General features: G+C 32.0%; 1 protein-coding gene across 10 annotated transcripts in view; it reads left to right on the plus strand.

The window, feature by feature from the left end:
* Window positions 1-25,340, plus strand: part of LOC123552274 (KH domain-containing RNA-binding protein QKI-like) — a 51,434-nt gene extending 26,094 nt beyond the window's left edge. The window contains exons 5-8 of one of the 10 annotated variants that reach the window (XR_008370706.1): window positions 6,785-6,902; window positions 10,434-10,727; window positions 11,830-11,898; window positions 13,609-15,913. Coding sequence is in view for 8 of the 10 variants with exons in the window: in XM_045341797.2 (XP_045197732.1) it covers window positions 6,785-6,902; window positions 10,434-10,727; window positions 13,609-13,667; window positions 17,872-18,009 (609 nt within the window). In the remaining 2 variants the exon portion in view is untranslated. Of the gene's footprint in view, window positions 1-6,588; window positions 6,698-6,784; window positions 6,903-10,433; window positions 11,608-11,829; window positions 15,914-17,871 lie in introns of those variants that run through there. The other 9 variants (XR_008370707.1, XM_045341797.2, XM_045341799.2 and 6 more) reach the window with 9 other exon arrangements.
* The last annotated feature ends 378 nt before the right edge of the window (window positions 25,341-25,718 follow it).

The raw sequence follows: 25,718 nt of genomic DNA on the forward strand, positions 1-25,718 counted from the left end.
CAAGTATGAAGAGATATTCAGTATTGAAAAGTTAAATAAGTTAGAATTTATTAAATTTATTTAGTATCAGAATGTAGGCATTGAATTACTTTTAAATGCTGCACAATTATTGACATTATATATGATCATTATGCATTTTATATCACCTTGAATGTTAAAATTTGAAAAGAGTTTCTCAAACATCAAACATTAAGAAGAACTTCAATCTAAAAAGGATAGTGACTAAATTGATGTACTAGATCATGATAGAATGCGGAATTCTTTCAGCTGTGTGTTAAGAGACATAAAGGTTGCATGTTTAGAGACTATTTAGGATAATTTGGGCTATTATAATCTGTCACTGATATTTTGCTGGTAGTTTCGACTTGCCATGTATTTTTTTCAGGTAATTTACCTGTTATGTTGAACACTACATTGTATAGGCCGAGGACATACATGTAACTCAAGATGACATAGGGTAGCCAGAAATATTAAGGAAATGTATATTGAAACTCAGTCATCTGAAAATTTAGGTGGCAGTTTTATTGTGTGGATGAGATTTCATATAAAAGCAATGAAAAAACCAAGGTAGATGTGCAATCATCCATAATTACGAAAATAATATCTAATTGTATAATTTTATTGCTTTAACCTACGATCATATTTTCCTATCATGTGCATGTAAGAAATTATTCCAAATTCTATTGTATTTCGTTATTTTTATCTGACATTTGATATAAAGTTTTTATGATTAGGTCGGTAAGAATTTTAATTTACCAAATATATACAATAAAACTAATGTAAATGTGGAAAAATTACCCTGCCGATAAATAGTCATTTCTGATTTTTTTCAAGAAGGGATTAAGTGTTTAAATTTCTTTGAAGAAAATTGCCATATAGAAAAACATTGGAGACTTATAAAGTTTGAACTTGTATTTTCTGTACTGAATTATTTACTTAAAAATTTCTTTTTATACATACATTGTAGAAAAACTTCATAGAAGTTTAGATGTGCACTTAGTTTCATTGATATTAATGGTCTGAAACATGAATAAATGACTAACATTCCCTTATACTGAACATTTTCAAATCATTACACCTATTTTGGGACTACTTGGATAGTTACAATTTATAAATGTAAACTTATTCCATCTGCTGTGAAGTGATAAGATTTTTTGCATATTAATAGGCAATGTCAGGCCTTAAGTGGTTATTAGCATGACCGAATATATATCTGCATGAAGACAGAGGTATTGGTGTGCTAATTACCAGGTAAGGCATGGCATTGTCAGCATATAAACCATAACACAATAATGAGTACTGGATCATTGAAACCATTTAATTATCAAATACTGATGGGAACAGACTTTTGATGATAAGACACAGGGTAAAATGACATTAAAAGTGAAGACACACATCCATGGCAGTCCATTAACTGGTTATTTTGTCTTGTTCTGGTTATTGTGTTTCAGGATAATGCAGTTTTGTTTCTATTTATAGTTATATATGTAATAAGTATTTTTAAACAGCAGAGGTCTATATAGAAAGCACTTTGTTGAAATGCTTTAAGGGCTTATGTGCTTGAAATATTAATTTCTTATCACGATGCTTATAACTTGAAGCTGTTGTTTAATGCAGTTATCAAAATTTCATTTCGTATATAAGCGACTGGTTGTTCACAGTTACTGCAGATCTGGTTCTGTTACTACAAGAAACTTATCACTCCCAAAAAACAATAAAGATATTTACGTAGAATAAAAACCAAAATCTCTGCACATAACTGATAAGCATTTAGGCTTTTGTATCCTACTCTCAGCACATTGAGTTTGTTTTACCGGACTAAAAAATTGTTTCTACTGCAGGTGTTTGCACCCTGTGTGTTTGTCAGTCAGTTTCATTTCTATCAGAGATCCCCAGATAGGTCCAGGGAAATTTGCCACAAACATATAAATAATATTGTCATGCTGTTTCTAAAGTTGGTTAGGGGCATTTCCGCATTGTTTGTATTATGCTGCAGCTTGTTGAACCACCGACAATGCAGAGAACTACAAGAATCTATTGTACTGCACAGGTGAAGAAAAAGAAAAAAAATAATCACTGACAGAAACAAGTCCTGGGTTTCAGGAAGTGAATATTAATTAAAATTGTTGGTCTTTGTAGCACCTGTGTTCTTTGTGATATGTCTTATTTATTTATTAGACTGTAACTTCTGGTTAACAAACCAGTCTGCTATCAAAGCACCTATACACATAACCTTTGATAGAACTAAACAGCAAACAAAGTCTGATTATAGGATAGATCTTCTGCCAACTTCTGTTCATGATTCTTTTTTTTTGTTTTCTCTGATTCTTAACTTTCTGATAATTTTTTGTTCTGCTGATTAGCTATTGATGTACCGCCACAATGGGAGCATTGTTTTCAGCTCTTCATATCTACCTGTGTTTTCTGTTTCATTTATATTTTGTTTCAAAATATTTTAATTGGCACAGCATGTCTTAATTAGTTCTTCTAGTACAATCAAATTTCGGAACAAATGCAGTGTCGTAAGACCAAAGTTATTGAAACCAAAAATTCTGTCATTAAAACAATAGCATTATGATATATGCAGTGCTCAGTTAAAAATGCCAGTGTTAAAATCCATTAAAAGTATTAAAATAATTAAGCTAAATTTATATATGAAAAATTCTAATTAGATTAATTAGTTTTTATGATACTGTTTGAAAGAAAAAACTTGCAAAATTAATGTTTGAATGTTACATAGTGACAGCAGTTGAATTATTAAAAGTGAAAATGCATTATAAATTATAACATGATACCGATGCTGTAAGCTATACAATCATCTAGATTTTCTGTCAGTCATTAATGAGTAGTGAGTAGTTCCAATATAAAATCGCTGCATTTCAGTTAGCTCCCCTTGCCACTGTACAAACCTTGTGATTGTAGTGACATAACTTTGGCACTGTCCTGCCTGGGACTGATTACATTTGCTTCATAAGAGAGATGTGTATCAATGACTGAAGTCTGCTAGAACATGACATTGGTTTGATAGCTGGCTGCATTCTAAAGAATACAATAGTAGCAGCCTACATCATGTAACCTGTCTGTCCATCTCAATTACTATCATATGAAATTGATATAGCTGTAGGGATAGAGTTTTGGTGATTGGATTTTGCTTGAAGGAGAGGGAGGGGAAGATGTTGCAGGAATGTTACAGAAGAAGTATGTCATTATCCTTTACCCTGCTAAATTTCTAAAATGGACCGGGCCATCATTCATTTTGGGTCGTACCACTTATTATTCAAAGGGATGTTAACTGAAAGTTTACTGACTGCATGAATAGTAAGTGCAGACCATGATCAGCCTGCACGGACATGCAGGCTGATCTTGGTCTACACTGGTCACAAAGGCAAAATTATATGCTGCCAGCAGGCTAAAGGTTAAAGTATTGTACACTTTACCTGGTTTCACCTAGACCTGTCTTCTTTTGGCCTTGAAACTGTGACAGACCCCAGTAATGTAGATATTAAATTAAAATGTGAAACTTTTAATAGTCGCGATAATACATGCAATAGCAAGGACATCGAGATTCATTTTAAAGTCAGAATTTCAATTTTGGCCAACTATTCATGTGTTATTAAAATTGTTCGTACTGCTGATGGTGCTAATACCCACAACATTAAGGGATCTAAAGATGCAGCGCCTAAGGTTATTAAATTTGAATTTGTGAAGACCAGGTATGGAATGCAGCCATGCCATTGGTCAGTTTGAAATTTATATTCAGAATCAACCAGCCAGATGAAGGTCACCATTCTTGGGGAATTGATTGAGGAATTTAAAGGTTCATGCTCAAAACCTTTATAGTACAGGAACAGTGTCATCTTTTATCATGGAAGAAGAAATCTGCTATAATAAATCTTGTGCCATTCATGGATGAAAGAAGGTTCTGCACAATGTACTGAAAAACATACAATAACATATCAGTCAAAGTGAATTTCTTCCAAGTATCTTTTGAGTATTCATATATAGCATCATTGCAGCAGTTTAGCCGATGTCTTACAGATTACAAGAGGGAATAACATTATTACATCGACTTTTGCCTAAAGAACAAACTCGCCTTTTATTATTCTTGGAGTGTAATGTTTTGCCGATCTGACTGGATTCATTGTGGAGATAATTGGTGTTTTTCTTCCCTTTCATAAATCTATTTGACAAGGATAGTTCCTGGAGGATCCTATTCAAATTCTGTCGGTGTTGGCCACAAATTTTCCATTAATCCATTAGAAACATGCACTATCTTGGCTAGAATTCACACCACCATCTTGATATGACATTTAATTAAGTAATTTGTTTTCTTGGCAACTTTTTTGAAATTATATCACTGTTTGCCATGAGAGACAAAGACTTGCCTTTGAGATACTGCTGTTCTGTGAGATGAATTTGCTATAGTTAAGTGTTTTAGAATAGAGTAGGAAGATAAAAACTTGTTAAGTGTAACAGTGTAAAGTCAAGTTCATGTAAGATGTTATTACCATGGGTGTTTTTGATACACACCATGTATTTGATATTGAAAAGTTTAAGTGGGTTGGCCACCCTGTATTATATATAGAGATTTTCTTAAGTTAAAATGTTTTCCCAGTAATTGAAATAAATGGTAAATGAAAGCTGGTGGATACAATTTCAAGCGCTCACCCTGCAGGTCACAGGTTTAGGTCTTGTTGGGGCTAAAGACATGCCTCCTGTCATGCCAGTAGTGCCACTAGGAGTTCTTCTAGGGAAGCTATCTACAGTTGTTTAATTAAAACCTTTACTTTAGATCTTGGTGTACACTGGCTTTAGAAATGGATGCACTGTCAGTTTTGAGACACCCCTTTCTTAACTTTGGAAGGCTGCAGAGGCAAAATACTTGTTTTTATAGATGCTCTTCAAATGTGCATTTTTGTTCTTTATTTTTTTTAGTTGATTAAATTTAGATGTAGTGGAGCAGTAGGGAAGTATGGTCATTAATCTTATTTAGTTCATCTTGAACTTGTTTGATTAGTTTTTCTCTGGAAAGTTAATGAAGTTATGTAGGCAAGCTGGTAGCAACAAGATAAATGATGCTAGGAGCCCTGTGGCAGCCACAATCAAATTACAGATAGTGGGGTGATAACCTGTAGATTATACACCATGGGTGTTGATACTCTTCCTTCATACACTTTACACTTTGTCAAAAGTATATGTTGATGTTCTTGGTACAAACATCAGAATGACTGTTAGGTGTTGTGCAGCTTGTTGGTACAATACTCTGTTCAGACAATAGCTGACCTGCATAGAGCAAATCTGAAAATATTTTGGTTATGGTGTTCCTCAACATTCGTTTCAAAAAATTCCATTTCGAAATCAAATACTGGAAATGCTATCTGGCTTCCCAACATTTTGATATTTAATGTAGTCCCCTAAGTTATCTTTTCGCACTACATGCAAATTAAATAAAGGTAGTAACAGTATTTTTTTAGCAATAAAACCTGCAATAATTATTAATGATCCATTGCATACTGCTGATGTAAATGATCTGTGATGGAGATACTTGCATTGTGGTAACATTTAGTGTTTGGGAGAGTCAAAAAGTGTTTTTTCTTTTGCAGATACTTTGTTTAAATTGGAAATGAAATCTGTTGTTTTTAGAGGGAGGTGGTCTCTGTTCACAGGTCATCTTTAGCACAGGTTCAACTGTCGTTTAATAGAGTCAGTATAGTGACAGAGCAAACCTTGCTGAGTGCTAATAGATCATTTGAAATCATAAGGAGATCTTGAGTAATCCAGGGTTTTGAGTGATCCAGACAAAACAATGAAAACAGTGGGGTATTTCCTGAATTGCTTGCGAGTCGTTGAGGGTTGGGGGAGGGGGGGGTTCTAGAATGTTGGAGGTCAATTTATTGCGATACCGGAAGAAAAAAATGTGTTTACTCTTTCGTTAAAGATGCTTTGGTAAATAGATTATACCAACCATTGTGGTGGCAATGTTTAAAATAGATTATTTAAAGGAAATTGGAGTGTGAACTTCTCACTAATTGAATAGAGTGTGCTTTTCAGGTTGCCATAAATGTAAATGAGAGATGAAGCCAGTCAACAGTGAAGACATGTTGTCCATCATGTCTATGCATGACTGGGTGAAAAATAAATGCTCTAACTAAAGAGTGTGCATTGTTGCATGAGTGTTGTGAAAGGTTTCTTTAAGTGCGATAACATGACAGATTAAATTATTTTCTGTTTTAAGAAAAATTATATGAAGTATATTAATGGAACAAAGAAAATACATAGTGTTTTAATTTTAAATGTCATCTTTTATAAAATTACAAAATTCTGCCATATAGATATGATTAAAACACTTAGGTTTTACAGTGCTTTGAAAAAAATGGAAACGAGTGCATCTTACAGGGAATTGATCTCCGGTCTAATGCTTTAAGGAATTGACATCTGTGATTTGCTCCTGAAATGACAAATAAAAAGGTTAAAATGCCAACAGCAATGGGGTTTATATATTCAGTTCCCTTATTGTTTTGGTCTGTAGTTGACCATCAAAGGTCAATGTTATTTGTTTGGGTTGACCAATGTATGTGTACATTTCAGCCGGAAGGCGAAGATGAATTGAAGAAGATGCAACTTATGGAACTTGCCATACTTAACGGAACTTACCGTGATAATAAATTCTTAGTCCCGATGACCATGGCTGCTGCTCGTAAGTGTTACCCGATAACTTGGGTACTTTGATACTTGTTTTAATTAACGTTTGTGTGTTTAAATTGTATAACCTTACGTTTTTCAGCCGGATGGGGAAGATGATTTAAAGAAACGTCAGCTCATGGAATTAGCTATTATAAATGGCACATATCGTGATACATCGAAACCCACCTCCACACAAACAACGACTGCATCTGCGACTCGTAAGTCGGGTGTCGGTAATCGTCAGTTTCTCAATGCTGACGTGTCGGCACGCAACTGTTTTGGAGTGTTGAGCTTTTCACCCTTTTCTATTTATAGCCTGTCATTATTCTATTGGCTGATAGCTGGATGGCGCCCTGCATGGATTTTCTATATTCCTGTTTTTATTGCTGGTTTCCAGTTTGTTTGCATCTGCATTTAGATATCAAATCCTACTTAATATTCCTGTATCAAGATGCAAGAAGTTATTGATGGAAGTAAGAAAAATAATTGAGATAACAGTAGATTGTGTAACAAGAGTTGAATAATTTTTGATAAGCATCAGCTTTTTTGAGTGGAAGGAAGCTTAATTTTAGAAGGAGGTAGATCATTTAGCACTGAAACTTGATAATCACTAAAGATTGAAGAATATTGGACCGCAAAATGTGAAAACAGCTGGCAGTGAGATCGGAATACAGGGGATTCGAATTTAAATGCAGATGTAAAATGTAATAGATTGTTCTACAATAGTCTAGATAATAGTTGTATCTCTATATTTGCTGGTGAACTGTTTATTTTTTTTATTAGAGCTGTACTATTTTTGTAGAGACCTACGATTTTTAATATGTATTTAATCTTCCGCATAATCCTGAAGTTAAATACCATTCTGTTATAATACTTGTATTACCTATAGGATTTATAGCGTAACATTATTTATTTCACCTTTTATTCCAGTTAATACGATTTTTCTTAGTAGTTATTTATTCTTTCTTCCCCTCTTTGTTTCCTTAATGCTTTATAGCCCAAATGTCTACACATAAAATACACAAATGATTTAAAATTATAACTACGGTATTCAAATTTGAGAACATGACAATTTCAAGCTCTAGCACTCAATTTGATAAATATACTTGTTATAATGATAGTCTTGTTAAGATATTTTCTCTCTTTGTTATGCCTTCACATAGGATCATAAATTGGTAATTTACGCAGTTGAATTCAAGTCGAAATGATATTCAAGTTGCACCATTTCTTGAAAAGTGATCATGATCTTTTTTTTTTTTGGTTTCAATTACGGATATGTAGAATACTCGATGTAGCATTTCAAATAACAGAAACTTGTCAGTTTCAAAAGAATTATTGTAGTGTTTTTGTGCAGTCATTAATTATTTAGCGTGTATTGCATTAAGATTCTATTTCATGCTTTGGCTCCCAGCTTTAGATGTAGGTTTTTGACAAAAACAAAAATAATTAATGAAGTAATTGGTGCAATTTTCATATTAGCTTAGATTCAACTGTGAATATACGAAGATTTATTCTAGATCCACTAGCGGGGTTTGAAATATAGTTTTCCCACTTCACTTCTGTCGCACACATTTCTGCACTAAATTCTTTTCACTGAAAATACTCTTTTTCTAAAGTACATAGTTTTTCTCTGAAAATCATTCTCTCTATATAAAATATACATATATTGAAAATTTATATATTATTAGCCATCTGCCCATCAGAATTGAAAGTGTAGGAGCCCATAAATTTCTTTCATTTCTTTTTCAAAAATATTTTTGTAACAGTTTAAAAGAAATTATTCAATATATTTCCTGTCCGCTGAACAATGCCGGAAGAATAGAAAACTGAGTTTTTGAGACCAGTCCTAGAATGCAACCTTGCCATTGGCCAGTTTCAAATTGTGCCCATGAACAGCCAATCAGAACCCAGACATTTTAGACTGGTCTTCAACCTTAGTTTATCAAAAGATATTCAAATGTAAACTACTTATACATTCGGATCAGGAATGATCAGACACGAGCAATAAGTCTTTGTCATGATACAGCTTTCTTAAAAGCAGTAATGTTTTGTAGAACATAATATATTGGATGTTTAGACTAGATCTATTGAGAAATACATTAAGTGAATAGGGAAAATAAATGAAGTCAGATCTGTATTTATCTGGCAGTAACTTACAAGGGGAAAAGGTTGCTTTTAGCAAGATTATAGGCTAGGTAAAATATATATCAAAAATGCATTATATATAATAAGCTGGGATGAGGTTATTGCAAAAAAGCTGAAGAAATTGATTTGCATGATAATTCCGGCATGCTAAGATTGAATTGTTGGTTTTTATACCCAGTTATATTGTGTAATATGTAAAGATATGTAGGGAGCTATATCATTTAATTATGAAAGCAGTTAGGCAGGTAAATTTCATGGAAAATTGGCTATAATTCTATTTAACTTCAATGGCTGTTAAAATGTCCGCAATTTTTGGCATTTAATAAAGACGCAAGTTTTTGATTTTGAATAGTAAATGAACATGAGTCATAAAGAAATTTGCCTGCTCTTAGTTATGCACTAAACTTTAAAGATGAAAGTACTTCTGAAGTAATTTTAAGATTTATGTCTTTGATTACATATTAACAAAGTTTTCAGAAGGACAGAAAAATAACTTTAAGAAATAAAACTAAGCAAAATCATTAAGGTAGTGGGCCCGCTGTCACTATTGGCAGTTTCCATTGGATTATGTATTCTGAGCTGTTTTGGCATGCTTTGGTCATGACTATAGTATGTTCAAACACATGATTTTATGTACTAACAAATGCAGAAATCGTGTAATTACGAAGAAAATGGAACGAAATGGAAGTTGTCAGTTGTAATTATGGGACCACTACATTTAAGTTTGCTTAGAATGTATTAGTGACCTTAAATTGAAGATGTTAACTTGAGTAGCTGTGGCTGCAAGGTTTTTAATAGCTTTTGAGTACATTGTCTTTTAGGACTGTGAATGTATCTTTAACGTTTGGTGCATATTTGAAAATATTTTCTGTCTACTGTTGTGCTAATAATTAGACTATTTCAGCTTTCTTTAAACTCTTGATTAAGTTGCCAGGGGAACACATAACCTTGATTAGGGTTAATGAAATGACATGGCAGTTGATATCATCTCATTAGAACCTGGTAGTACGTGTTCCTTTGGTAGCTTCTGATTGAGAGGTCTCATAGAAGTTGTTTACCGTACTTGTGATACTCTTTTAGTTGATAGTTGCAGTTCTACGCATGAGAAAATACTGATTCAATATGAGACAATGAATAAGTAAAAGCGATTTTAATATGTAAATTTTATTCCTTAAAAGTGACTCATTCACAATTTTTGTTCAAAATTACATCCTTCTCAGAATTTGTTGTCCATGCAGGCTTGTCTTGGTCTGTTGCTATTCAGTCAGTAAATCCATTTGAATAATAAATGGGTACTGCCCAAATTGAATGATGGACCAATCCATTTTAGGAATTTAGCAGGGTAAAGGTTAATTCTACCAGTCATTTATTACTTATTATCAAGGAAGGTATTTTAATCTGAATGAGCTGCTTTAAAGGTTTTGAAATATATTTTAGAGTTTGAATTGACTCAGGCAGGGCAAGTTGAAAAGCCTATAACCATCATGTTACAGCATCAACGGATATACTGATGATTAAAGATTGTAAGAGATATTTAAACTTTCCTCATTTCATTAAGTGAAAGGTTTATATATAAACTAATGTAATGCTGATGTGTTTTACAGAAGCAGCTAGATTCATCACCTCACCACTAGCCGGCATGACTGCAATCCCACAGCTGAGATCTCCTACACCAGCAGGTGCCCCAATCATCCTTGCACCAAGAATGCCAGTCGGTATACAGACTTCACAAGCAGCGCAGGCTTCAACTGCATACCTGAATGGTGGACCACCTCCGCTTGTGTCGCCCACTGAAGCAGGAAGTCAGGGATTGGTATATAATCCATACGAGTATCCATTCTCCTTAGCGCCAGGTACAGCAATACTGGAATACCCATCCTTTGACCAGAGTACCGCCGGTATGTCCCTGTCATTTGTTAGGTGACCGACAGATTAAGAGCCGTGGCCTCAAATAATTATGACAAAAAAATTATATATGAAACCTAGGCAGTTCAAAAATTGTTGACAATCCTGCTATGCCATAAAAAAGTGTTGAAAAAAGAAATCTAGGATATAATTATTTTAAGCTCTTTGCATTTAGGAAATGACTTGGTCAATTCTTGCTTGCATTATTTAACTAGGAAAGACTAGTAGTATTGAGAAGGTTACATATACATAAATAAATTACAATGTATGATGAGATGAAACAACAAAAATACCTAAAACAGATATATTAGACTGCTTTGTTTGTTAACCTAAAATAGAGCAGATATTGATTTAGGATTAAGTTAAATTATTGTGCCAAGATTTTAATCAAAGAATCTATTTATATGATTATAATAAAAAAAAATCTGTTAATCTGATGATAATATAGAATTTAATATAATTACTTGAAATGTAGATTTGTTATAATCTTTTAAAATGTAATTAAAGACACCAGATCATTGCTCAAGCTTTTTGTTAAGCATAATATAATTGTAAAAATCTAACATAGTTAGCCAAAACTTGATAACCGACTTTACACTATTATGATATTTTCATCTCTTTTTTTCCTGTTCTTTTTTTTTTTTTTTTTTAAATTCTTTTTTAATGTTCATTATGCATTTTTCTTTGATATTCCATAAACTAAAATTTCCATTTTGTTGCCCTATCATTCCTATATTTTTGACAATCAGCATTTTGATATACTTGTATAATAATGTAAATAGTTTTGTTTTATATTTTACTACGACATTCCATAATATGACATGCAAACATTTTATTTGATGTATTTTATCAACAGTATTCATGTTCTTTGTATCATCAATTTCTTACAATACGGTAAATAACTACACAAACTGCTTTTATCTTCCTTGTCAATATTTCGAAAAATCTGTATATTTTTTTTTTGTACGGTCTAAGGTCGTACTTAACAATTTGCAACTGCATTTCTGTCGAGTATTGAACTTGTTTTATAACTCGGATTACGATACAAAAGCAATGCAAAGAGGAAGCTTAAACATATTTTGTTTATTTATCCAGGTAAAAAATGAGAGGACTGTTGCCCTTAATTTCAAGACGAGAAAAGCCCCATCAAAAATCTGCGTTAAGGTAGCGATAACCCCCTAGAACCTTTTTTGCCAGGGGGGCTCATTGGCTGACTAAAACTTTGGAAATGCAGTATCTTTAAATTAATAATATTTACATGTAACCCCCAAAACTTTTTAACACATTCACATTTTTTTTTCCCGATTAATATCGTAACTAGGATTAAAGACGTTTCATTGGGTGGTGGCGTTATATTACTTAGAATTATATTGTTTAACATGTTATTGACAATTCTTCTTGCTTTCAGGCCAATTGAATTAATATCTTTTGGTTTTTGCTTCTAAATGAAAAAACATTTTACACTTCACAAGAAAAATTTACAAACTTAACTGATGGTTAAACAAATCATTTGAATGATAAAAAACCCCAGAAAGCCTCTGACATATTTACAAAATTTGATTGGTAAGTCAAGGTAAAGAAACAACTTCAGTCTGCCTGCTCTGTGTGTGATAAAACATTTTCTATAGCCAGGAAAAGGATGTGAAGTTCTTAAAACAAAATTTTAAAAAGTTGTTAATTCAGTATGGCCTTTATGATGTTGTGTATGTAGTGAATAATTTGTTGCTTATTTTTGCAGTTATACTTCACAGCGCAGCATCCTTGGATATAATCCAAATCTCTCTGTACAGTCACATTTTAAACTCAACAGTCACGTTACAAACATACTGACTGCTTGTTGTGTATTTAATCTCGAGTTTTTCTTTTCCCCGTGTAAGGAGCCTGTCTTAACTAATACAAACTTGCTTGTTCAATTGTTTTTTATAGACATTGCTACCCGAGAATGCATTGGTCTTGATTTTGATCTGCGTTTTGACCTGTCAAACTTAAATTCAAATTTGAGTAAAATGAAAGCTGTGGAACTTTAAATAATTTATTGGAAGATGTGTTCACACCAATTAAAAGAAAACCACTTTTTTGACTAAATTAAAATGGAATAGTTGCTTGCATTTGCATCGTTGCAGCCTTTTTATTCAATGACCGATGTTTCTTAGTATTGCTGAGACTCTAATTCGGGTGTCTTCTGTTTAGTTTCTCGTAAACTGTATAAAAGTTTTACAAATTAAAAAAAAAGTTATAATAACTCTATTTAACACTGTTTAGTCTGATATAACCCAAATTAACATCATTGAGCCTATACCCTATAAGGGTAGGTTAACTTATTTATTTTAAAACAATACAGTCTTTCAGGCGAGGACTATAAAAATGTTGTTGATGATTAAAACTTGTTAAGTACTTGTTAATTATATATGTTAGGATACGAAAACGCTAAAAAAAATTAAGAGAAGGAATTGAAAAGCAAGTGAAGTTAAATTTTTAGACATAAGGCTCGACCGGCCATCCAGGAGCTGTGTTCTTTACGTGAAGACAAACTTTTGTTTAAAAAAGTTGAGAGCCGTATAAAGATTTTTGTATGAGAAAGTAAAATCTTCTGAGTTGGTTGAACTAAGTATCTCAGTATTTCATGATTTAAATAAAGTGTTTGAGTAATATGATGATGAGTAACTGCTTGTGGTTACTAAAAATTTGTTTAGTTCTATTTCTGATAGATGGAAATAGCGTGTAATGTGTGGACGGCTCTTTAACTATCTTAGACAGTTTGCCTTCGCTTTTATATTTATGTACAAATTAACTGTTCTTGCACTGATTTTACAACTATTTGTTTTTATTACCATAGTAACAGGCCTTATTAATATCTTGGCTGACGATTTTTAGGTGCAGTCCCAAAAATCAGAAGAACACTAGCGGGAGTGCGGGAACACCCTTACGCAGGGGTAAGGGTTTCACTTCCATAATTTGGAAGGTTAGTTTTATATGGATGCCTCAAGTTGGGCTGGCTTTAAGTCCAACTTGAAGTACCGTGACTGCCACAGGTTGTCTAAAGCAGATTGGGGTATATACAGTGAAACAGTGTAGCCCAGTCTGCTTTATGAGTTAATGGCCAGGATCTTATTCTGAAAGATAAGATGGTTGTTTTTATAAAGACTCACAAGTGGGGAGGGGAATAGACTTACTTGCATTAAAGCATTCTGTGGCAAGATCTTACGAAATTCCTGATATTGTGTTTTTAATGATAAAAAATATGTGTTCAAAGTTTCAGACTTTTGGCAGATTTTCATTTTCATTTAAATTGATAGTTAATCTTTAAACAATTTTTTTTTCTGTCAAATATATACTGTGGCAGTCACATGTGGTGAAATTGCAAATCTATGATAAGAGATGACTGTATAATATACAATCATGTCTCTGCCAGTGATAGATGACCTAACATAGCACTATAACAATTAATAATTACACATGTATAGGGCAAAATAACATAATGACCCATGAAATAATAGGTTAGAGATTATATTGCACAGACAGCTGTATAATAAATAGTAACGTTTTAGGTTAATAAGCATTGAAATTACCCCATATCCATACAATAACAACACGAGGATTTCCTTTAGAGGAACTTGTTATTATAAAAAAATGCACAAGGAAATATAGTTTTGAGTATTTATTTGGCCGTTTTGATGGGTAATGACCTGACCTGTCTGAACAAACTGTAATGTTTTGTGTAGAAATAATTCTACAGGTGTAATCCGTTTTTTTTTGTCCAAAATCTTCAATATAAATACATTAGTCGAGAACAATATGTCCATGAAAATTTGTGTATTTATAGACAGCCTATGTTTATAAAATATTTGAAACTAAAATTCTTAAGTGCTTTTGTGAATGACTTGTACCTAAACTGTTTTTAGAAACTATTATGTGCTTTTTATATAGTAAATGGCTTGAAATGAATAGATAGGTGCGTTTTCATAAAATTTGAAGCATTTCTTTGGGGATATGTTAGACAAGTCATTGAAAATGTGCCTTTAACTGGAAAAAAATAATCCAGGGTTTTCTTTGGAACATTAACACAAATCAGAGTTGTTTTTATATTTATGTTTGATCTTACAAAGCATTAAGAGCAAAAAATCTGTAACATGTCTGATATACATATTTTTATCCAATATCCTACTTAACTTCTTTGCTAATTCATTATTCAGTATAGTTGCACCTTTTAACTTGCTTTAAATTGTAATGGAAGTTAGTTGTACAAAGTAGAAAAATATGATGAGGGTTGGTCACAAAATAATCTCTAGATTAGAGACTATTTTGTACACAATTCTTGAAATACGCTAGTCATTAACTTGACAATAATTATTAAATATCCTTACAAGTGCCAAAAACTGAATGTACATAGTTGCATTGACAACTGATCTGTTACCATGGAGACAGAGCTGTTTCCATGGAAACAGTTCTTTATTGCCCATTGAAATGGTCATTTTCTCTGTCATAGATTTGCTTTTCACATTCCTGTTGTTCAGTGAACTACATAAATTATACATTCGTTTTTAAAACATTTTATTTCAGTTTGTTTTGCCTTTTTTCAGCAATTTTATATATTTTTTATACTGAACAATTTTTTACAGTTTATTTCAAATATTATTTTATTTTTATACAAAGATTTTGTATTTCAGCTCCCTAATTCTAGGGAGCTTGTATGTGATATTTGTCAACTGATGATTTTGTTATTTAAGAGTCTTGTTATACCACTGTAATATACATATGAAAATTCTTAGATTTCTGTTCCAATGCGATCCATGTAAAATGTGGTGTACAGAATGGAAGTCCGTAAATTTATTGTATTTATATATAGTAAGCAAGGCTGAGCGAGTCAGATATAGTGTAAATGCATTGAGGTTGCGATCATTGAAATCTTGTGTATATATACAGTCGTCTTTTTAATGACGAGTCCAAATGAGTCTTCCAAAACTATTTGACGCCAAGGTTGTAATTCATTTATACATTTAGAGTGTTCAGTAAAAATAGACATTTTAATCAAGTATTGCACGGCAATCAACGGTAAACCGGAAAAAAGAAAACCATATTGATCATACATGCATTTTTCATGTTATTTAAACTATTTGTTACTGTGCAATTATTGTTTTATGTAATGGTAGTAGATAAATAAAACCTTAAAATGAAACAAGACTTGATTATTTTACCCTATGTTTGAATAAATTTGAGGATATCATAGAGAAAGAAAAAAGTCTTAATGTAAAGTACTAAAAAATAACCTAAAAGAAAAATTGAAAATATGTTGAAATTTTCAGTAATGTTATATATTATGGCTTAGTAATACTGAGGACTGAGTTGGAAGTTTTTCTAAGTTAAAGTTGTTAAGTCTTAAATATAAAAATTAACGGCTTAAATAGGTAGAAAAAAAACAAAAACAATTATTATATGTGTCATGGATGGCTTATGTAGCACAGATAGATTATTAATTTGTTTAATAATGAGAGAATGGGTGGAGGGTGATTTTGTTCTTACATATAGAATATGCCTTTCCATGTAGCTCGTCGTGAAAGCTATAGTGCTAATAATAGAAACAAACAAACTGATAGATTTCTACTTAAAACAATTTTGAGGACTTGCTTAAAAAAGGGGCTCCGTCGTTGCGTGAAAAAAAAATGCTTGGAGCCACTTTTAGCTGTATGTCCTTGATATTATGCTTTTATCTGAGTTTGAGCACAAAAAACTTACTGCGTCCAGCCTATTGTTAGTGAATGTTGCATTGTAATAACCTAATATCACGGTTTTCAAAGGTGTTGAGAGCGATCTATACAACGCTACCTTGTCATGCACTAGTTAATAATTAGTCGTTACTTAAAACTTCTTAATCTTTTAAAATGCAGAATTAAGCTCACTGTATTGAGTATGTAATTTCACTAGGATTATATATTTATATGTATATTACTAATAAGGCAATACTAACTGTGTTTGGATTAAAGTTGTGCTGAGGTCTATCTTCCATACTCTTGTAGTTGAGTCAAGGTTTGATTTCCAAACTGCTAATTATCTAAATAATTGCTCCTTTGTGCAGTGGACCACAACCATCCGTCTTTCCCTTATTTTTTTTTTAGAAAACATTTGTTGTAATAGCTAATATGTATTGCTAACAATTATTAATGTATATAGTAACATGTGAATATATATAGAACAATTCTTTTTTGCATAAAGCAGCTTTATACCTTTCTTAGAGACCTTGTTATCTAAACTGGTAGCATCTAGCTATACAAGGTTTTGCTTATGCTTAGAATTGTTTAGGGTGATGAACTTTAGAGCAGTGGAAGACCATTTTGTATACTGGTATGCATTTTTTGACAAGTTTCTTCTAATACAGATTCAAATTCAAGATTTCACACCCAACTATAGGGTTTTGAGAAATTTAAAAAAAATTGTTACATTTATATTGTTTTGAAATTCAGTTAGGGATGCAGGGAAAGTTGTGATGGTTCGGTCCCTTGTTTTTTTTTTCACCTTGACCCTTCCATTCTGCTTTATTATCCTCTAATATTTAAATATTTGACAGTACCTAATTTTTGCTGTTTGAAAGTTGTTACAAGTACAGGTAGTCGTAGACCTTGCTATGCTCTATGTCTAATATTGGATGTCTGCTTCATAGATTATTAAAAAAACACATTTTTATATTTCATAGAAAAAATAAAAGTTCAGAGAGTAAAAATGTTTGGAAAATTTGTAACTTGCCAGTGTTGGCCAAGTGCCATGAGGAATTTTGCCTCTCTTACAGGTTGAACTTTTTTACAGAACAAAAGAGATTCTTTGTGTTCCAATATTTACGTCCTCTAGATTGAAATTCTGAGCTCATCTGCAATACTAAAACAAAAAATTGTAATATGAAAACGTATTCATCCATTAACTACTACATTTAGCATGTTTTCTCTGCTGCAGCATGATTTACACGTTTAAACTCTGCACACTTTAATCAGGTACACTTAGTGCTGTCTTTTGGGTATAACAGACCAGAACATAACAAGACCTAGCTACTTTTTTGACCAATCCAGAATGCATTTATGAATAATGAATTTAATATTTACTGTAGCCAATATTTGGACTAACGTTTCTCTTTATTTCACTAATCTTCAGCTGCCTTCTAACATCTCGTGGGCGCAGACCTCAACTCAACCCAACGTCCCAGTGTATAGTAAAGCTATGCAAATGATGTGTCCGCAACTAGTAGATATGAACAGTCCGTTATCCTTTCTTAAAAAAGAAGGACCGTGAAATTGTAGCTGAGAGACGAGGCATCGGAATCTCATCAACGGGTCATCAGTTCTACATTAACATGTTACACAGTAGCTGACTGGCCTTTGCTCACTAACCGTCTTCCTAAAGAGTATTAAAATTTGTGTCCCCGGGCTCGTGTTCTCGTGCTCGGCTTATATTAACTCTGCTGTTATTTGTTAGAACATTTTGTACTTATATGAGATTTTCATAACACTTTATATTATTCAATTTTAAACAAGTGCCAATAGATATATTTACATTGTTATTGTGCCTTGAACACTAATACTGTATATACTAACCGATGTTTGTTAGCCAGATTTATTTGGGCACTGCATTTATGTAAAATCATACTCCATTAGGCAGAATGACACGACTCGCTTATTCTTTATACCTGAACCGATATATCGTCAGTTTTTTTTTTCAGCAGGTTGTGAGACTACCAAATACAGAGGGATGCAGATTTGCATTTAACCAGATGTGTACATCCCTCTGTAGGTAATATTTTTAAATGTGGTTTAATTTCTGTCTTATTTCTCTGCGGCAGATATAATTGCATAAAATTTTTGTGTTTTACATATTACATTACGTATTAGACATTTTTCCCGTGTAAATTGAACATAATTTTGTTCATTAGATACTTAAAATTTTGCCTAATGGTATGATTTTTCTGTAATAATACATAATGTCATATCATAGAAAAGAAAAGACCTCCTAAATTATCATAGAAAATTTCGAGTCTGAAGCACAGAGACTCGTTCGGAAGATTTTTTTGCACATATTATCAAAATTTTATGTTATTTTAGGAAGCATCTTATGTTCCTAATTCTTGCAAGGGATTTCATTTGTAATTTTTCATTTTAATACTCAAATGTACCTTCTATATATCTACGTTAAAGAGTTATTGCATTTGTTAAAATTTATACTACTGTTTTTGAACAAATTTTTTTTGTATTAACATGTATTTGTACTGTCGCCGTGTTAATTTTCAATGTGTACCTTGTCCTTCCTAATACTGTAGCAGGAAAAGTTAACTCTTGGCTCCATTTCACATCTGTTGGCACGATGGTATATTAGTGAATTTAAAAAAAAAAGAAGAACAGACTCAAATTTGGTATTATTTCATCTCCCATAACTAAGTTTTACATTTGAAATTCAACTCGGTGTTTCAATTTTACTTTCATATTAAATCGCAACATTACCTGCTAAAATTGTTACAAAAGCTTAAAGATATTTACGTTGACTGTTCGTGAGGGGTAAACAGTTCCTGCTACAGTACAGTTCAAAAGGTGGTTAATGTTTAAATGTTTAAGCATATGTATAAAACTTAACATGCTCCTTTCACTGTAAAACTCAGACTGACCAGGACTAGCATTAATGTTCCTTATAAGTAAGGTTCATACATTTTTTCATGAATCTAGTTTGTCAGTTAATGGATAAGCAAAGTATTTGTAAAAAGAAAATGAAAATCTGGAACAGGAAAATGGATTGTTTTGTCCCGAAGTTTTATTACATCTTAGTTTGTTGTTTTCGAGGTTTAACTAGTAATTTTAGAGAACAATTGGATCATTTGACTCATATTGAATTTAAAAAATTCATTGTTGGAAAGACAAAATTGAAATAAGCAATTTTGGAGAGAGAAAAATTGTTACTTTTGTATAAGAGGGGGAAAGAAATCGTCAAAATTATTGTTCAGTCTTTACACAAGGAGCAAAAGCATTTTACATTGTTGATGTACATGTGTATTGGAAAGGGTATAGATATATAACTGAATCTCATGATTAGCTAGTTTGTATGGGTCACTTTAACTCATAGTGCTGGCTTACCTGTTCAAATGTAGCTATTCTTCGTTGTTGTAGGAAACTTTAACTCACTGAACTTCTGTACTCTTAGCATAATACTCATTCATATGTCACAAAAATATGTTGCATTTGTAAGAGGTTAGTCATTTGGTTACCAGTCTGTTGTCACTGCTGGACTGGGAGCGGTTTGATACATTTTTTGAAAGAAAATTGGATAACCAGTCTACTTGATTGTAAGTAGACTGTGGTCAGTTTTTGTTGAATTTTAACAGTCAAAACACTTGTAGGATTAACAGCATAATTGTTACAGATATTACAGCGGTTATACATACTTACTCATTTTTGTTGCAATATAGTTGATCAAAAGCATTTGTAAGTGAGATTTCCTTTGTGTATAGTGCACTTGTTAGTAATGATTTCATTCATTTTTGTTGTAGAAATCATTGGAACATCATAGAATACAAGTTTATTCATTAATACCATAGTATCACACTTTATGTGAATAATCAGTAGACACTGGTTACAAAGCTGCTTTATAAGATTTATTTCAAGAAGTTTTTTTGTTTTTTTTTTTATGCTAAAATTTTCTGAAAACAGTGAATAGTTGTACCGTCCAGTTGTTTTGAAAACATATCACCATTTTTTCTTTGATGTTTATGCAAATGCTTGGCTGAGCCTTGCATGTGTTTGCAGTGATTTTTTTATCAGTTTTTATATGCCTACAGGAATTGTGATAGGAGAATGTTTACATTTTTTTTTTTTTTGCCATTTACATGTGGTACTTTGTATTGGTCAGAGTTGTATCAGTTTTTATTCTCACATTTCATGTCCTAGAACTTAACCATCTATGCAATAATAGATTTTACATATTTTATCATGGTGTTACATAGTACAGGAGATATATTGTCTTCCATATTGCTAACAATTCTTCCACCAACTTTGTTTACACAATTTTTACCACTGTGCTTTGGGGTAATTTAGGCCATGGTTTAGTATTGGCATAATTCACCACTGCAACGGAATGGCCAAAATTATATGTACCAAAATAATCTGCATCGTAAAAGTTTATTTATTATGTTTAAAAGCATTGGTACATAAACCAAGATAAAAACTCCTAGTTTTTGGTGTACATGTCCAATATTTGACCATGCAGAAATTTCCCAAAGTGCGGTGTAAGTACCTGTGAATATACTCATTATGAAATAGTGTGCTTTCTGTATTAAAGCTTTTCCTATTGAATCAAGGTTCCCTATGAGAATGTGTTGTGATATGAAAATGTTACTTGTTTTGTAATGTTATATAATTTGTTACCTGGCCGGCCAATTTTACATCATTTTTGATTATTTATCATAAATGTGTCTTTTATTTGCAACATAAGTGACTGAAAATGATGACTTTTAACATTTGAGAATATATGTGGCAGAAAAGGTTTTTTTCTATTAAAAGTAGATAAATATTATTTTCTCCCCACCATTGAAAATGGTTATAGCAATGGAAAAGATACAATGAACACATTTCGTATTGTTTAATGTTATATGATGTTTGGAAATATTTCAGTCACTGAGGTTTGGTCATTTAGAAAAGTTGAGATAGAATTATAATACAGGGAACCTTGATAATATCCCACCTACGTTTGTAAATATTAACATGAATAACAACTGTACCGTAATGATACTGACAAGTTCTATAAGGACCTGGGCTTTCATGCACTCGATGATTCTTGCTGATGTATTAGTAAATCTATATATTGTGTGGGGGAAAATATGTTCGTATTTTATTTGAAGGGGCGTCATGCATGTGGAATACTGAACAATTTGAACGGGTATTGCATTCAAAAAGTGTCAGTTGTTGAAATTATTGCTAGGGTAGTGAACTACATTTTGTTTCAGTGATGTTTTTTGTATAAACCCATTTTTGGTGTGACTGACTGTCGTTAACACAACTCAGAAGTGATTTGTTTGGTATAATTGTATATATATTTTATAGAACGGAGAGCAGAACAAGTGCCTTAACCCGCTTTACTTGCATGAAGAGTTGTACTCGTGGCTTTTACGTGTGATTTCAACAGGTCGTACTAACATCTTATAGGAACTGTTTTAACCATGCTTTATTATAATGATATTTTTGTGGCTCGGTATAGAATCTCTTGTATTGGATCAATGGGAGTGTTAAAATTATCACACATATTGGATTGAAATCTGAATTTTGAACCAAGGCAAATTAGTGGGCTAATCACAGAATTTGTCAAATTAGGAATTAAACCATTTATATTGAAAAGATTGGGTGTTGCATTCATTTGAAATTCAACAGTTTAAAATAAAGTTTATGAGGGATGGGAAACTTATGTTCTGTATTTGTTTTGCAGACCCTTACAATTTACTTTAATACCGGAGATATAGGCATTCATGTTTAGTTTCTTGGAGGATTTTTAAAGGTGAAATTTCCACTAATGGCTGGGAGTTCATATATAAGCCAAGAGTTCTTGCTGATGCCACAGTAGGTAGATATTTAAAACTAATGCTTGATAAGGAGTATGAAATATTACATTTAGAATCTCGATTTTACAATCGGTCCACTTTGATTTGATCTGTAACCCCATTTACAAAGGGTTTGTGAAGAAAGGGCATTTTTTTTTATTGCAGCAGCATCACAGCGCTTTTTACAATACTCGTTTGTTTTCATTTAACTGGGTCTTACAGTAAAAAAAAACATTTGGAATTAAAAATGATTGTGTTTTAATTACTTAAGGTAGTAGTATACCCCAGTGTTTGAAAATGCAGAAAGTTAGACCGTTCATAGTTGTTAAGGATAACAAGATACTGTAGAATTTATAAGAGAACAATTGCTTTTATTTGTTTTGAAAAATTCGGATTATCTGTCATTGTTTTAATGAGGTATAATTTTATTTGAATTAAAGACAGATTTAAGGAAGCAGCCTGTTCAGTATGCCCAAGCACATGCATTCTGACACCTATTGTTTGTACAGTACTGATTTTTTTTTCTTCAAAAATTGAAATTCATTAAAATTTTGTTGAATATTGTGTGATTAGTTATAGCTGTGGCATTTCAGCTCCTTGGTAACTTCTAGAAATTTTGTACGGATTTCAAAAAATCAGCTTGTCAGCAGTTACAACTTCCAAGACTGTTAAATAATGTGGACTTAAAAGTTTTCAATATAATCTATCATCTCTGTCAGTAATTGTTTATCAAGATGATAAAACATAGATGAATAAAATCAAAATACTGGTAACTAATTCAGCATGGGTATACTACTGCCTTAATAGGGAAATCATAATTGGCTTGGAGAGTTGGTTGTTTTAATATCATTTTGTGTTTTTTTGAATGGTACTTTATGCACTTTCTAAACTGGAGATCAGAGAATATGGATAAAACTTGTTGTTAAAGTTGTTTTATTACATTTGATACAAGTATTACAGAATTGTTATTCAGAATTTTGGGGATTATTATTGTACAGATATAAATATCTTTCTTTCATATATAAATATTAAGCAATAAAGTTTGAATTGCTAACACGTAGTTTCCTTGTTACACTAACACTATGGATTTGATTAACCCATCTTGTGTATTAATTAACCCGAGTAGAAAAACCTGTCAAAATAACTGGGTGTACATTTGAACTAACAGTATTGCATCTTATATTTTGCTCTGAAATCCTACTCTACGAGGGTTATATGTGACTTGCTTTAAGATTTATGCAGTTTTAAGGGAAGAATGTGAATTTTGCGTTTTGCATTCAGTCTTTAAAATATGCATGTATTATATATTAATGAGATTATGCGTAGCACCCTTTAACTGTGTACAGGTACCTGTATTGACAGGTTCGTGTGGTGTTTTCTTTTAATGCATTAACCGTTAAATCTTCACCGTTGGGTGTAGATATATAACAATGCCAAGTAACAAATCACCTTGCACGAAATTTCTAACTGTAGTAATATTGCAGCTTGCCGACAGTCATCTAACAGGACTCTATCATTGATGAGCAATCATCCATACACTTGTCATCCATTTTCATTATTGCACCATTAAAATTCACATTAGCTATATTAACCAATCAGGTAACTAGTTTAAAATAGCATCCAATCATGTACAGTTTATATATTTTCTCTGCCTTGATTACAAAATTCTAGGTAATTTGACAGTATATGATATGAAAGACGACAGTAAATTGTGGACAGACTTTACACTTACAATATATCCCGAGCGGCCAATGAAAGACTAACTGATGTTAATCACAGGTTACCTGTGAGCAGTGTTGCCAAAAATAGAATAGCATCTAGATACTAGTGCAGCTAACTGAATATGCTGCATGCATGCGTTACTTTCACCCGCTCCATTAATTTTGCACTATCGCCAACATCCTATTCACTGAATTTATGGACAATCTAACATTTTAACACTTGCAAATTAATACTAATTATGCCTTGATGAAAATGTAGAAAAACAAATATATTTTTGTTTTCGTCTATATAATGAAATTTGTGTTTTTGTTACGATTTTTTTATCTTTTTTTTTTTTTTTGTTTATACATGATTTTTTTTTTTACTTTGTACAAATGGCACTAATTTCAAATCGCATGATAATTATTTTTGTGAAAAATCTTAGGTAACATTATATTAAAAGTTTATAAAAATTTAGAGTAACTAAAGCATGTCTTCTATCATATGCTTAAAAAAATAAGACAGTTGTATTCAAACTTAATCACACCTTCTAACTTTATGCTTTGCTCAATCTTGCTCAAAACCTCTTCTTTCATTTGTCTATTTTTGTAAACCTCGGTTATATTCTGAACTTTCTACTCTCTGTTTGCCAAATTAAGCCCCATGACACAATTTATTTTTACGATTATTATTTTTGTGTTTATTGTTTAAAGTTTTTGCATAAAATCATACATATGTTTAAGTGCTCATTTATTATGTCAACGTGTTGAGGTTTTAAGTCGTGTAATGATAATGTGTTGACATAGTAGTCATTTTAATGTTAAAATTGTTGCGTTGAAACTGTGATTGAAGAATTCGCATCTTGTATATATAAATTTGCATTTAACTGCAGACATAGTTTTTCAGTTGACCACAGAAATTCAATATACTGGCAAAAGTTGCAAAAAAAAGTTTTTTTATAAAAAGAAAATACAAGTGAAAAATATTCTGAAATTAAATTATGCAGAAAAGTAACAAATTTATCATGTTCAGAGCTGACACATACTGTCATATAATTAAACTTTTTTGTTGCCCAGTTTTAAAGAGTTCCTGCTGATTGTGAACAAAATTACAGTTTTCATCTGACTTGAATATTAATTAGCTGAAAAAAGTCACTTATTACAAAAGTTTAAAAATGAATTCATTATGTATCGTGGTCACGGATATTGTCTGCTAAGTATATTTGTATGCATTTATATTGTTGAGCTGAGATTATTTCAGAATCTCATCTGTAATTCATTTACACTTAAGACTTTTTTTTGTATAATATACAGTGTTCATTTAAATGTGAAAAATTGTGAACTATTCAGCATACAGTATTTTTCCTTTTAACCCCTTGACCCCATTTCTGTAAAAAAGACTCCTTAAGTAATGGTAGTTGTGAATGGAATTGTGAGACATGTTTCCTGACACTGTCTAGTATAAAACTGCAGTTATTGTCATTTTCAAAAGGTGTTTTTACATGACAGTAAAGGTCAGTTATCAAGGAGAGTATGCAGTGCTGTTGATATGCATTTTTATGCAAGTGTGTTCAGTGGCAAAACATAATGGTATAATGGCCCATTAATGCATAATTAACCCTTACCCTGCTACTTTTCTAAAATAGACTGGTCCATCATTCAATTTGGGCAATACCATTTATTATTCAAAGGGGTGTTCACTGAAAATTTACTGACTGAATAGCAAACAG

The sequence above is a fragment of the Mercenaria mercenaria genome, chromosome 4 (genome assembly GCF_021730395.1).
Source record: "Mercenaria mercenaria strain notata chromosome 4, MADL_Memer_1, whole genome shotgun sequence".
In the NCBI taxonomy this organism is placed as follows: Eukaryota; Metazoa; Mollusca; class Bivalvia; order Venerida; family Veneridae; genus Mercenaria; species Mercenaria mercenaria.